The 14342-nt window shown below is 40.3% G+C and overlaps 1 protein-coding gene across 1 annotated transcript in view; it reads left to right on the top strand.

The window, feature by feature from the left end:
* The first annotated feature begins 1332 nt into the window (after positions 1-1332).
* The window catches only part of LOC100376872 (solute carrier family 35 member F5-like), a 39138-nt gene continuing 26128 nt past the window's right edge, over positions 1333-14342 (top strand). The window contains exons 1-2 of the mRNA XM_078008992.2: positions 1333-1488; positions 4152-4299. Of these exons, the coding sequence (XP_077865118.2) occupies positions 4183-4299 (117 nt within the window). The 5' untranslated portion in view covers positions 1333-1488; positions 4152-4182. The remainder of the gene's footprint in view (positions 1489-4151; positions 4300-14342) is intronic.

Raw genomic sequence — 14342 nt, forward strand, 5'->3', positions numbered from 1 at the left:
AACACAAATTATATTACAAAAATTGCAAAAATTGCTATATCTGTAAAGTGAAAAAAAACTATTTTTTACTGTAAATGGAACATTTTATTCCCTGTAAAAACATAAAATGCCTTTTTTATTTCCTGTAACCTGTAACAAGATATCCCCCTTGCCCCTCTAAATGAAGGCATGCAGAGCTGAACTAGTCACGGTGAATGTCCATTTACTTACTCATAGACATTCAGGAAAATCCTATTGCATAGGGGTGTCGTATATTTAATTTTTATTTTATTTTTCATTTCATATTTTTCTTTTCAACATTTTAATGAATTGTTTCAGAATAAGCAGAGATGGACATAACCAACCCCAAAACCACCCTTAAAAAACAGAATCTTGAAATAATAATGCGAACACAAAGTTGAAAACGACTCAGAAAAACATCTCTACATGTAATGTCTTTGGTACCGGAAGAGATGACAGAAAATATTATTATAATATCAGTATTCAGATTTCAGGACTCGGAGAATTAAAAAGTGATATTCAGATACTTAAATATATTATGAGTTTTAGAGAAGACATAATAATAAATCAAGCTTATTATGCTCATTATAGTTTATATGTATACAATATACAAATTACATATGTTTACGCACGTGTTCTTTATAATGTCAGACATTTTAAAATCGGAGCAACATAAAATAACTTGTAAAATGTACTTTATTTCGGTAACAGAATGGGTAATCAACGAGTATCGTCAAGGTTCTTCTTTGTCTCTAACTCCAATAATAATTGAAAAGATATGGATATATTCGAACGCAATTAATCCAACCACGGTCACCGTGACCCATCCACATCATGTCATGGTGTGGACTGCTGATACTTTCTTTATTGGAGCCAGTTTGCGAGCTTGCATTTCTGCAGTGTTTGTTTCACCGTATTTGTGTTTGTTTTTTCTTCATATTAAAATGATTACATTGAACGTGAAGACAATACAAAATACAGCTCAATCCAAGACGAAATACAACCACATGAAAAAGAAAAAATCAGCCAAAATACGGTGAAACAAACACTACAGAAATGCAAGCTCGCAAACTGAAAAGTTGCATATCTAGTATGAATAAAATTATCATGAAAACACATTGGCAAATGTGTAACGTATCCCGATGCCCATGTGCTTTTTAATGTTTTGTAGTTTACTGAAAAAAGGAACTCATACAGAAAAATCATTTAACTGGAGCTTTTAGTCCTCGAGTATAAAAGTATATTACGTTAACAGATATGACGTGTGACATGGCAGAAATTTTGAAATCTCGTATCAAAACGAGAAAAGACGAGAGTGTGTTCACGCATGCGCATTTTGGGGTCACAAATGATTTCGTTTGGATGGTGAATGTTTTGTGAAATAATAGTCGCAGTGATAGTCATACACGGAAATAAGCGACTGTTTTAGGAAGACAGTGGATGCTATAAACCATACATCACCATATGACAACGAAATGTAGTGATAAGGTAAGCTAAAATAACAGTTTTGCGTCGGCACTCTCATGATCGGTCATGCCCACAAATGAACGATCATAATAATGAAACGCAGCACACTTGTGAATGGAAGAGAATACTGGTATCACATAGCAAATCAGACCAACTGACATAACACGTTGATGTTATCCTGATGTAAACAACTGTTTAAACTCGTGTCTGGATTTGACTCGTCTTACTAAGTCGTGTGATAATACCTATTTACTATAGCAAAAAGTAAACTGGGGAGTGTCTGCAAACGGGGGCGTAGTTGCAATATCGAGTCCAAGCCAGAAATGATAGCCAGGGTTTCTTACAACGCAAGTCTAATATAATATTGCTTACTGGAATAATTATGTGAGTTTTACATTAGACAAAATTGTGCAGACAATTAGCTTAATTTGGTCTAATTACTGGGAGTGGCGGAAGGGGAGGGGTAACTGGTACAGGTTACAGGAAATAAAAAAGGTAAAAAAATAGGTTTTTACACTTTACAGATAAAGCAAATTCATATACACTTACAAAATATAAGATTATTGTACATATTACGAACGAATAAAATAACTGATTACATTTTACACCTGTCTACGATTTTACGTTTTTTATTTATTTAAATTACATTATTACGAAAATAAAAACAATTGATTACAGCTTACGAAAATACCCCTTGCCGACTCTCTACTAACTCAAACCAGAAAATGTATTTACATAACATTAAAGGGCGACAGTCGTCATGTCGCGTCCTGTTCGATATGAGACTCATAGCGAGGTATACAATGCTTGTAAAAAACATTGTTTATTTACACGAAATTCAAACACGCACTGCGCGACGATCACATCGCTTTAATTTATGTACCATCAAGGATTTATAAAATTAGTGTATGCAAGTGTGTTATAAGCGATGAAGATCACACACGAAGTCACGTGAAATGTGATATAACAAAAACACGAGAGAAATCTACTCTACATTTAAATCCTAATGAAAGTCTGTGAAAGAACTGATTTGTGTCCATCTTGCGAATACTGTAATATGTGCATTTTTTAATGCTGCGATAATCTCCCTATTTTCTGTCTATGCAATTGAACATTTCACAGTGTGTTCTGTAACGCTATAGGTTGGAACTAGGTTTGATTGATGTGCACAGAATGAGATCACCATTAAGAGGTACACAAATCGCGAGAGCTTCCTTCTTGAGAGATCTGAAAAGTTGCATACTCTTACATTATAAATCATTGTTATCATTTATAACAATATGCTTTCTGATGTCTACATAAATGAGCACATACAACAATGTATATCATAGTCAGTTGAAAATTTCTGTACCAGACAGCAAGGCAGCTTATTTTCAAACTTTACCAGCCCTGCTACAGGGTTTTCGCCAGTCGCCGGCTTATTTGCCGTCTACATGATCTCACACGGCCGTCTACTGTTGCAGAATTCAATTGCACGTCATAGGTCACGCCTGTTGTCACGTGGTTGATTGGAAAAATGGCGTCCAAACGTAGGATCGCACAGGGAAACAAGACGGGAATAAAATGTATAAATAAAACGATCACAAATAAAATCTACCATTTTGGTCTTGATTTAAACCACATGCCCACATGCAAAATGAGCAAAAATATATTCAAACCTGCCACTAAATATGTCTTGCACTTTCTAAAAGTTTTCGGTCTGCAGAGGGGGGACACCCCAATCCTGCTCTCTCCCCCGCAATTATGCTATGAAATGTCTAATAATTCTGTTCCAGGTTTCATTTCATCTCTACTAGAAACTGTCCTGAATGTCATGTATTCACATAAGGAAAGGTCTTCATAATTATATCATAAATTTTAATCCAATTAAAATGCCGTGCATCAACAAATAGTTGGAGTTAAATTGTGTACTCTTTCACCAATTGGTTGTGGTTTATACTACTGATACCAAGCTCAGAGTTTTGTCTAAATTCAAAAAATACAGTGTACTATGTACAAAGATTTAGAAGTCTGCCAACTGAACAAGATTATAATCATAGATAATAAAAGTAGGAAGTTACATTTTCAGAAAGAATTATTGTCACAATGTGATGGTGATGAAGTGGGGAAACAAGCAGATATGAAATGCTGGGAACAGTTTTGGAACAATTCTATCAAATTTCCTTTATTTTGACTCCTGAATACATATTGGTATGTACATGTACACTGTGGTATCAGGGATTTTTTCAAACAAGGAAACAGGGGTGCAGCGCCATCATCTCATGGCCATGCACCCCCTTACCCTGGGGAGCAGAACCTCTGGCAACCATAAAATTCTGATTGACCAGGGATCACATGTGGCCACAATCTTCAACTGTGACCTGTCTGATAGTAATTTTGGCCCCAAGGAAGCCATAGAATACTCCATTTTCAACTTAGAATTATCAAAAACTCCACACCCTGGTAGGGAGAACCCTATCTCCCCCACTTGGTGGCACCACTGAATTGCAGTGCTCCCTCTTGCAGTATTTTTCTAGAAAAAAACCCTGTGTATGGTACATGTATGAGTTATAAAAGTAATAACTACACTTCCTCCTTATATCATAGTCTCTGATATGCTTCTATAAATCTTTATTGTGATATAAGTTAATAATAAACAGAGTCTAATCATATCAGTTTATTAACTTTAATATTATTTATTTCAGATAAGCTCAACATACCAAGCCATCTTTGAATATGGCAACAGTCAACTCCTATAGTCTGAATGTAGGTAGAAGTCGAAGGATTTCAACTGGTGTTTTAATATTACTTATGGTAGATATAATATGGGTTGCATCATCAGAGCTCACCAGGGTAGGTATTTTTATGTTATAAACATAAACATTCCCTGCAATTTCCCTATCTATACACTGTACCACTAACTGCATGTGTTTTATTCAACTAATGCAAAGTACATGTAAATTATTAACTACATTTAACTATTGAAAATTACATCTGTGCCAAAAAAAACGTAAATCATCAACTGTGCAATGAACAATTACTACTGACCGTATTTTCTCTTTGTTTGGTCCCTTTATATTTTTTTAAAAAGCCAAACTGGCATTTAGAGGCGCAGGACAATTTTAACGCAGAATCGGTATTAGCATTGTATCTAGTGTTAGTAGAGTAGCATATGGTGTGTGGAACAGCACATTGATTCTAGGCTACATCGTGAGATATTACTAACATTGTACCTAGGCATTAGTGGAGTGGCATACAGTGAGTGGGAACATTGCCTCAATTCTAGGCTGCATCGTGAGATATTACTAGCATTGTACCTAGGCATAAGTGTAGTGACAAACAGTGAGTGGGAACACTGCATAGATTCTAGGCTATATAATGGGATATTACTAGCATTGTACCTAGGCATTAGTGGAGTGGCATACAGTGAGTGGGAACATTGCCTCAATTCTAGGCTACATCGTGAGATATTACTTGCATTGTACCTAGGCATAAGTGGAGTGACAAACAGTGAGTGGGAACACTGCATAGATTCTAGGCTATATAATGGGATATTACTAGCATTGTACCTAGGCATTAGTGGAGTGGCATACAGTGAGTGGGAACATTGCCTCAATTCTAGGCTACATCGTGAGATATTACTAGCATTGTACCTAGGCATAAGTGGAATGACAAACAGTGAGTGGGAACACTGCATAGATTCTAGGCTTATATAATGGGATATTACTAGCATTGTACCTAGGCATTAGTGGAGTGGCATACAGTGAGTGGGAACATTGCCTCGATTCTAGGCTACATCATGGGATATTACTAGCATTGTACCTAGGCATTAGTGGAGTGGCATACAGTGAGTGGAACACTGCATAGATTCTATGCTACATCATGGGATGTTACTTGCATTGTACCTAGGCATTAATGGAGTGGCATACAGTGAGTGGGAACACTGCATAGATTCTAGGCTACATCATGGGATATTACTAGCATTGTACCTAGGCATTAATGGAGTGGCATACAGTGAGTGGGAACACTGCATAGATTCTAGGCTACATCCTGGGATATTACTTGCATTGTACCGAGATATTAATGGAGTGGCATACAGTGAGTGGAACACTGCATAGATTCTATGCTACATCATGGGATGTTACTTGCATTGTACCGAGATATTAATGGAGTGGCATACAGTGAGTGGAACACTGCATAGATTCTATGCTACATCATGGGATGTTACTTGCATTGTACCTAGGCATTAATGGAGTGGCATACAGTGAGTGGGAACACTGCATATATTCTATGCTACATCATGGGATATTACTTGCATTGTACCTAGGCTTTAGTGGAGTGGCATACAGTGAGTGGAACACTGCATAGATTCTATGCTACATCATGGGATGTTACTTGCATTGTACCTAGGCTTTAGTGGAGTGGCATACAGTGAGTGGAACACTGCATAGATTCTATGCTACATCATGGGATGTTACTTGCATTGTACCTAGGCTTTAGTGGAGTGGCATACAGTGAGTGGAACACTGCATAGATTCTATGCTACATCATGGGATGTTACTTGCATTGTACCTAGGCTTTAGTGGAGTGGCATACAGTGAGTGGAACACTGCATAGATTCTATGCTACATCATGGGATATTACTTGCATTGTACCTAGGCTTTAGTGGAGTGGCATGCAGTGAGAGAACGTTGCTCAGATTTCAGGTTACTTGAGTAAGAACTTATAGTGTTCTTCATGATATTTTGATCCCCTGCATACATAAACCACCATAATGTTCAGATATTTCTACAATTAGATGACTCTTGTCATGAACTATGGATGTCTTTTATGATATGTCTAGGTCATATTGTCCCTATGGATGTTTACTCCAAGATATATTTTATTTACCAGGTGTTCAACATAAGATTTTATCTGATTTTGTAGCTCGTACATTATATATATATTCAGCCTCTACCCTCACATTCGCAGGAAAAGAACTGTTATTCTGAGAATGTGTCAAAGTATTTGAAAAATACCTAGTTGCAAACTGTGATGGAAATGCATGACTGTTTTTAAGGTATCCAGGCATTCAGGTAGAGGCATGAGTATCTACGCAATCATCTGCATCAAGACAGAGCATCTAGGCAATCACCTCCATAGCATTCATGTATTGCAAGCCCTGGCTTACTTTGTTCACTTTTCGTGTCACCAATATTTCAGAAACAAATCTTTGTATTTTTATTTGAAAAATGAATGAAACTTTAATAAAATGTGAACAATATTGGGCAAACATTTTAGATGGAAAATTCTACCAGTGAAGGGGGGGGGGGTAAATTGACATATTACTATTTCTTAGAGTTGTTTTGAAAGTACCTAAGACTGTACATACAATTCACTCTGGGTCTGTAACTAAATTCATTGTCTGTGAGGGGAGATAAATTGTAAATAAATTTTAGTAAGTCAGTAGCTCACCAATGAAAAGTAAACCACAGTTTGAACTTCATGAAGGCATTAAAATCCATTGCCTTGGTGCCCAATGAGTTTGCCTTGATGCCCAATGAGTTTGCCTTGATGCCAAATTAGTTTGCCTTGATGCCAAATAAGTTTGCCTTGGTGCCCATATGAGTTTGCCTTGATGCCCAGTGAGTTTGCCATGGTGCCCAATGTGTTTGCCTTGATACCAAATAAGTTTGCCTACCTTGATGCCAAATGAGTTTGCCTTGGTGCCCAATGAGTTTGCCTTGATGCCCAATGAGTTTGCCTTGGTACCAAACGAGTTTGTCATGGTGCCCAATGAGTTTGCCTTGATGCCAAATGAGTTTGCCTTGGTGCCCATATGAGCTTGCCTTGATGCCAAATGAGTTTGCCTTGGTGTCCATATGAGTTTGCCTTGATGCCAAATGAGTTTGCCTTGATGCCATATGAGTTTGCCTTGATGCCCAATGAGTTTGCCTTGATGCCAAATGAGTTTGCCTTGATGCCCAATGAGTTTGCCTTGATGCCAAATGAGTTTGCCTTGATGCCAAATGAGTTTGCCTTGATGCCATATGAGTTTGCCTTGATGCCCAATGAGTTTGCCTTGATGCCAAATAAGTTTGTTCACTTTTCGTGTCACCAATATTTCAGAAACAAATCTTTGTATTTTTATTTGAAAAATGAATGAAACTTTCATAAAATATGAACAATATTGGGCAAACATTTTAGATGGAAAATTCTACCAGTGAAGGGGGGGGGGTAAATTGACATACCGTAAAATTCCTTTTTGAGGCCGCATCTTTAATAGAAGCCGCACCCCTAACTTGAGACATTGTTTCATGTTGAAATTGACATGTTTTGATCCCAGGGAAAAGTCTGCAATATAAGCCGCACCCCAAACTTTCACAAACCAAACAGCCACCACATATTTCAGAAAAAAATATACCATTTAATTTTAAATTAAGGCATAATTTTTCGAACATTTCAATGATTCCTGACGCTTAAATTAGAGTCTAATTAAGGTTTTCCGTAGTCATTTACGCTTATTCCAGAGTACAGGTTTATTGTGGGTAACGTGACTGGGTAAACTGCGTTTCCACAGTGAGCTGTTATTATCTTCAAAAGTGTTAAATTCTTCTTCAATGCTCAGCTTATCTTTCGAAAACAACTAATTTCTTGATTTAAAAAAAAAATCATGCCGTTTTCCCATCAAAATCAAAGCCAAACGATCGCAGTACAACAACGGTAAATCTCTTCCGTGTTTCGTTTACCATGAGGTCGCTGAACTACATTAACATATTTAAATGAGCTATGGTAATTTAATCACGTTGGCACCATCCAGCATTTCGATTGGTTAATTAGCGACTTGGCCTATCAGGTCAACATAACAGTTTCAAGTCACTAAAGATGTTTGAACTAACATGGCGGATATCATATCGGTCGAGCATTTATATGTGACCAAAATCATTCGCTTGCGGTGAAACTAAGTTGAATTTTCACAACAATTCAACAAATTTATTTTTGTACATTATTGTAATCACTACAGATTAATAATCAGCAATTTTAACACTTCGAAAACAAGTAAGTTATTCACTTGTGTGAAATGCAGCATGACCGTTACCGTGATCATTTGCTACTAAGAATGCATTCGTTTTTGTTTTGACTTCTATTAGAATATACTTTTCGTTATCAAAAATAAGAAAATAAATATATATTACATTAAATAATATACTGAGTATTTTTTCGTTATCATTTTTTTTTTTATTGACTTTTTTTATTTTAATTTCCCCGATGTCTAGATTAAACATGGAATGTACAGTCACTCTGCCGGAAGTCGAACATGCCGCAATCGACTGAGTCAGACGGCTGTCTGCACGGTTACTAAAAGAGTGACCGGTGCTAACGAATTAGTCTATTCAAGAGATTGTAGTATACGGTACCGTAATCTGCAAATGCATACAAATCTATTTGTAGATATTATTTATTGTGCAGTATGTTATACAGTGTGAAATTTCGTTTGTATACAAGTTTGTCTGCGTGTAAAAATCCGAAAGTGCCTTAGAATCGCAACAAAGTTGCAATCGAGCGTCGTGCATCTCATTAGCATATCATTATCCCTTCTGGCCTTTGTTTTCTGAAAAAAATTCCCACTGTTACCAAAGTGAATGCTCTAATTAAAGCCGCACCAAGACTTCACGCATCTGAATTCGTCCATTGAAAAAATGAATTTTAATTAAAGCCGCGGCCTCAAAAAGGAATTTTACGGTATTACTATTTCTTAGAGTTGTTTTGAAAGTACCTAAGACTGTACATACAATTCACTCTGGGTCTGTAACTAAATTCATTGTCTGTGAGGGGAGATAAATTGTAAATAAATTTTAGTAAGTCAGTAGCTCACCAATGAAAAGTAAACCACAGCTTGAACTTCATGAAGGCATTAAAATACATTGCCTTGATGCCAAATGAGTTTGCCTTGATGCCCAATGAGTTTGCCTTGATGCCAAATGAGTTTGCCTTGGCGCCCAATGAGTTTGCCATGGTGCCCAATGAGTTTGCCTTGGTGCCCAATGAGTATGCCATGGTGCCCAATGAGTTTGTCATGGTGCCCAATGAGTATGCCATGGTGCCCAATGAGTTTGCCTTGGTGCCCAAGGAGTTTGCCATGGTGCCCAATGAGTTTGCCATGGTACCCAATGAGTTTGCCATGGTGCCCAATGAGTTTGCCTTGGTGCCCAATGAGTTTGCCATGGTGCCCAATGAGTTTGCCTTGGTGCCCAATGAGTTTGCCATGGTTTCCAATGAGTTTGTTTTGGTGCCCAATGAGTTTGCCATGGTGACCAATGAGTTTCCCATGGTGCCCAATGAGTTTGCCTTGGTGCCCAAGGAGTTTGCCATGGTGCCAAATGAGTTTGCCTTGATGCCCATATGAGTTTGCCTTGATGCCCATATGAGTTTGCCTTGATGCCAAATGAGTTTGCTTTGATGCCCAATGAGTTTGTCATGGTGCCCAATGAGTTTGCCTTGATGCCAAATGAGTTTGCCTTGATGCCAAATGTGTTTGCCTTGGTGCCCAATGAGTTTGCCTTGATGCCAAATGAGTTTTCTTTGGTGCCCAATGAGTTTGCCATGGTTCCCAATGAGTTTGTTTTGGTGCCCAATGAGTTTGCCATGGTGTCCAATGAGTTTCCCATGGTGCCCAATGAGTTTGCCTTGGTGCCCAAGGAGTTTGCCATGGTGCCAAATGAGTTTGCCTTGATGCCCATATGAGTTTGCCTTGGTGCCCAAATAAGTTTGCCTTGGTGCCCATATGAGTTTGCCTTGATGACCAGTGAGTTTGCCATGGTGCCCAATGTGTTTGCCTTGATACCAAATAAGTTTGCCTACCTTGATGCCAAATGAGTTTGCCTTGGTGCCCAATGAGTTTGCCTTGGTGCCCAATGAGTTTGCCATGGTGCCCAATGAGTTTGTCTTGGTGCCCAATGAGTATGCCATGGTGCCCAATGAGTATGCCACGGTGCCCAATGAGTTTGTCATGGTGCCCAATGAGTATGCCATGGTGCCCAATGAGTTTGCCTTTGTGCCCAAGGAGTTTGCCATGGTGCCCAAGGAGTTTGCCATGGTGCCCAATGAGTTTGCCATGGTGCCCAATGAGTTTGCCTTGGTGCCCAATGAGTTTGCCATGGTTCCCAATGAGTTTGTTTTGGTGCCCAATGAGTTTGCCATGGTGTCCAATGAGTTTCCCATGGTTCCCAATGAGTTTGCCTTGGTGCCCAATGAGTTTCCCATGGTGCCAAATGAGTTTGCCTTGATGTCCATATGAGTTTGCCTTGATGCCCATATGAGTTTGCCTCGATGCCAAATGAGTTTGCCTTGATGCCCAATGAGTTTGCCTTGATGCCCAATGAGTTTGCCTTGATGCCCAATGAGTTTTCTTTGGTGCCAAATGAGTTTGCCATGGTGTCCAATGAGTTTGCCTTGGTGTCCAATGAGTTTCCCATGGTGCCCAATGAGTTTGTCATGGTGCCCAATGAGTTTGCCTTGATGCCAAATGAGTTTGCCTTGATGCCAAATGAGTTTGCCTTGGTGCCCAATGAGTTTGCCTTGATGCCAAATGAGTTTTCTTTGGTGCCAAATGAGTTTGCCATGGTGTCCAATGAGTTTGCCTTGGTGCCCATATGAGTTTGCCTTGGTGCCCATATGAGTTTGCCTTGATGCCAAATGAGTTTGCCTTGATGCCAAATGAGTTTTCCTTGATGCCAAATGAGTTTGCCTTGATTCCCAATGAGTTTGCCTTGGTGCCAAATGAGTTTGCCTTCATGCCAAATGAGTTTGCCTTGATGCCAAATGAGTTTGCCTTGATGCCAAATGAGTTTGCCTTGATGCCAAATGAGTTTGCCTTGATGCCAAATGAGTTTGCCTTGATGCCAAATGAGTTTGCCTTAGTGCCCAATGAGTTTGCCTTGGTGCCCAATGAGTTTGCTTTGGTGCCCAATGAGTTTGCCTTGATGCCAAATGAGTTTGCCTTGATGCCAAATGAGTTTTCCTTCATGCCAAATGAGTTTGCCTTGATGCCCAATGAGTTTGCCTTGATGCCCAATGAGTTTGCCTTGATGCCAAATGAGTTTTCCTTCATGCCCAATGAGTTTACCTTGATGCCCAATGAGTTTGCCTTGATGCCCAATGAGTTTGCCATGATGCCCAATGAGTTTGCCATGGTGCCCAATGTGTTTGTCATGGTGCCCAATGTGTTTGTCATGGTGCCCAATGAGTTTGCCTTGATGCCCATATGAGTTTGCCTTGATGCCAAATGAGTTTGCCTTGGTGCCCAATGAGTTTGCCTTGGTGCCCAATGAGTTTGCCTTGATGCCAAATGAGTTTGCCATGGTGCCCAATGTGTTTGCCATGGTGCCCAATGTGTTTGTCATGGTGCCCAATGAGTTTGCCTTGATGCCAAATGAGTTTTCCTTGGTTCCAAATGAGTTTGCCATGGTGCCCAATGAGTTTGCCATGGTGCCCATATGAGTTTGCCTTGGTGCCCATATGAGTTTGCCTTCATGCCAAATGAGTTTGCCTTGATGCCAAATGAGTTTGCCTTGATGCCAAATGAGTTTGCCTTGATGCCAAATGAGTTTGCCTTAGTGCCCAATGAGTTTGCCTTGGTGCCCAATGAGTTTGCTTTGGTGCCCAATGAGTTTGCCTTGATGCCAAATGAGTTTGCCTTGATGCCAAATGAGTTTTCCTTCATGCCAAATGAGTTTGCCTTGATGCCCAATGAGTTTGCCTTGATGCCCAATGAGTTTGCCTTGATGCCAAATGAGTTTTCCTTCATGCCCAATGAGTTTACCTTGATGCCCAATGAGTTTGCCTTGATGCCCAATGAGTTTGCCATGATGCCCAATGAGTTTGCCATGGTGCCCAATGTGTTTGTCATGGTGCCCAATGTGTTTGTCATGGTGCCCAATGAGTTTGCCTTGATGCCCATATGAGTTTGCCTTGGTGCCCATATGAGTTTGCCTTGATGCCCAATGAGTTTGCCTTGGTGCCCAATGAGTTTGCCTTGGTGCCCAATGAGTTTGCATTGATGCCAAATGAGTTTGCCATGGTGCCCAATGTGTTTGCCATGGTGCCCAATGAGTTTGTCATGGTGCCCAATGAGTTTGTCATGGTGCCCAATGAGTTTGTCATGGTGCCCAATAAGTTTGTCATGGTGCCCAATAAGTTTGGCTTGATGCCAAATGAGTTTGCCTTGGTGCCCAATGAGTTTGCCTTGATGCCAAATGAGTTTTCCTTGGTTCCAAATGAGTTTGCCATGGTGCCCAATGAGTTTGCCATGGTGCCCATATGAGTTTGCCTTGGTGCCCATATGAGTTTGCCTTGGTGCCCATATGAGTTTGCCTTGGTGCCCATATGAGTTTGCCTTGGTGCCCATATGAGTTTGCCTTGGTGCCCATATGAGTTTGCCTTGATGCCAAATGAGTTTGCCTTGGTGCCCAATGAGTTTGCCTTGGTGCCCAATGAGTTTGCCTTGATGCCAAATGAGTTTGCCATGGTGCCCAATGTGTTTGCCATGGTGCCCAATGTGTTTGTCATGGTGCCCAATGAGTTTGCCTTGATGCCAAATGAGTTTTCCTTGGTTCCAAATGAGTTTGCCATGGTGCCCAATGAGTTTGCCATGGTGCCCATATGAGTTTGCCTTGGTGCCCATATGAGTTTGCCTTCATGCCAAATGAGTTTGCCTTGATGCCAAATGAGTTTGCCTTGATGCCAAATGAGTTTGCCTTGATGCCAAATGAGTTTGCCTTAGTGCCCAATGAGTTTGCCTTGGTGCCCAATGAGTTTGCTTTGGTGCCCAATGAGTTTTCCTTGATGCCAAATGAGTTTTCCTTCATGCCAAATGAGTTTTCCTTCATGCCAAATGAGTTTGCCTTGATGCCCAATGAGTTTGCCTTGATGCCCAATGAGTTTGCCTTGATGCCAAATGAGTTTTCCTTCATGCCCAATGAGTTTACCTTGATGCCCAATGAGTTTGCCTTGATGCCCAATGAGTTTGCCATGATGCCCAATGAGTTTGCCATGGTGCCCAATGTGTTTGTCATGGTGCCCAATGTGTTTGTCATGGTGCCCAATGTGTTTGTCATGGTGCCCAATGAGTTTGCCTTGATGCCCATATGAGTTTGCCTTGGTGCCCATATGAGTTTGCCTTGATGCCCAATGAGTTTGCCTTTATGCCAAATGAGTTTGCCTTGATGCCAAATGAGTTTGCCTTGGTGCCCAATGAGTTTGCCTTGATGCCAAATGAGAATGAGTTTGCCTTGATGCCAAATGAGTTTGCCTTGGTGCCCAATGAGTTTGCCTTGGTGCCCAATGAGTTTGCCTTGGTGCCCAATGAGTTTGCATTGATGCCAAATGAGTTTGCCATGGTGCCCAATGAGTTTGCCATGGTGCCCAATGTGTTTGCCATGGTGCCCAATGAGTTTGTCATGGTGCCCAATGAGTTTGTCATGGTGCCCAATAAGTTTGTCATGGTGCCCAATAAGTTTGGCTTGATGCCAAATGAGTTTGCCTTGGTGCCCAATGAGTTTGCCTTGATGCCAAATGAGTTTTCCTTGGTTCCAAATGAGTTTGCCATGGTGCCCAATGAGTTTGCCATGGTGCCCATATGAGTTTGCCTTGGTGCCCATATGAGTTTGCCTTGGTGCCCATATGAGTTTGCCTTGGTGCCCATATGAGTTTGCCTTGATGCCAAATGAGTTTGCCTTGGTGCCCAATGAGTTTGCCTTGGTGCCCAATGAGTTTGCCTTGATACCAAATGAGTTTGCCATGGTGCCCAATGTGTTTGCCATGGTGCCCAATGTGTTTGTCATGGTGCCCAATGAGTTTGTCATGGTGCCCAATGAGTTTGTCATGGTGCCCAATGAGTTTGTCATGGTGCCCAATGA

Source organism: Saccoglossus kowalevskii, chromosome 22 (assembly GCF_978046115.1).
Source record: "Saccoglossus kowalevskii chromosome 22, keSacKowa6.1, whole genome shotgun sequence".
Taxonomy (NCBI): Eukaryota; Metazoa; Hemichordata; class Enteropneusta; family Harrimaniidae; genus Saccoglossus; species Saccoglossus kowalevskii.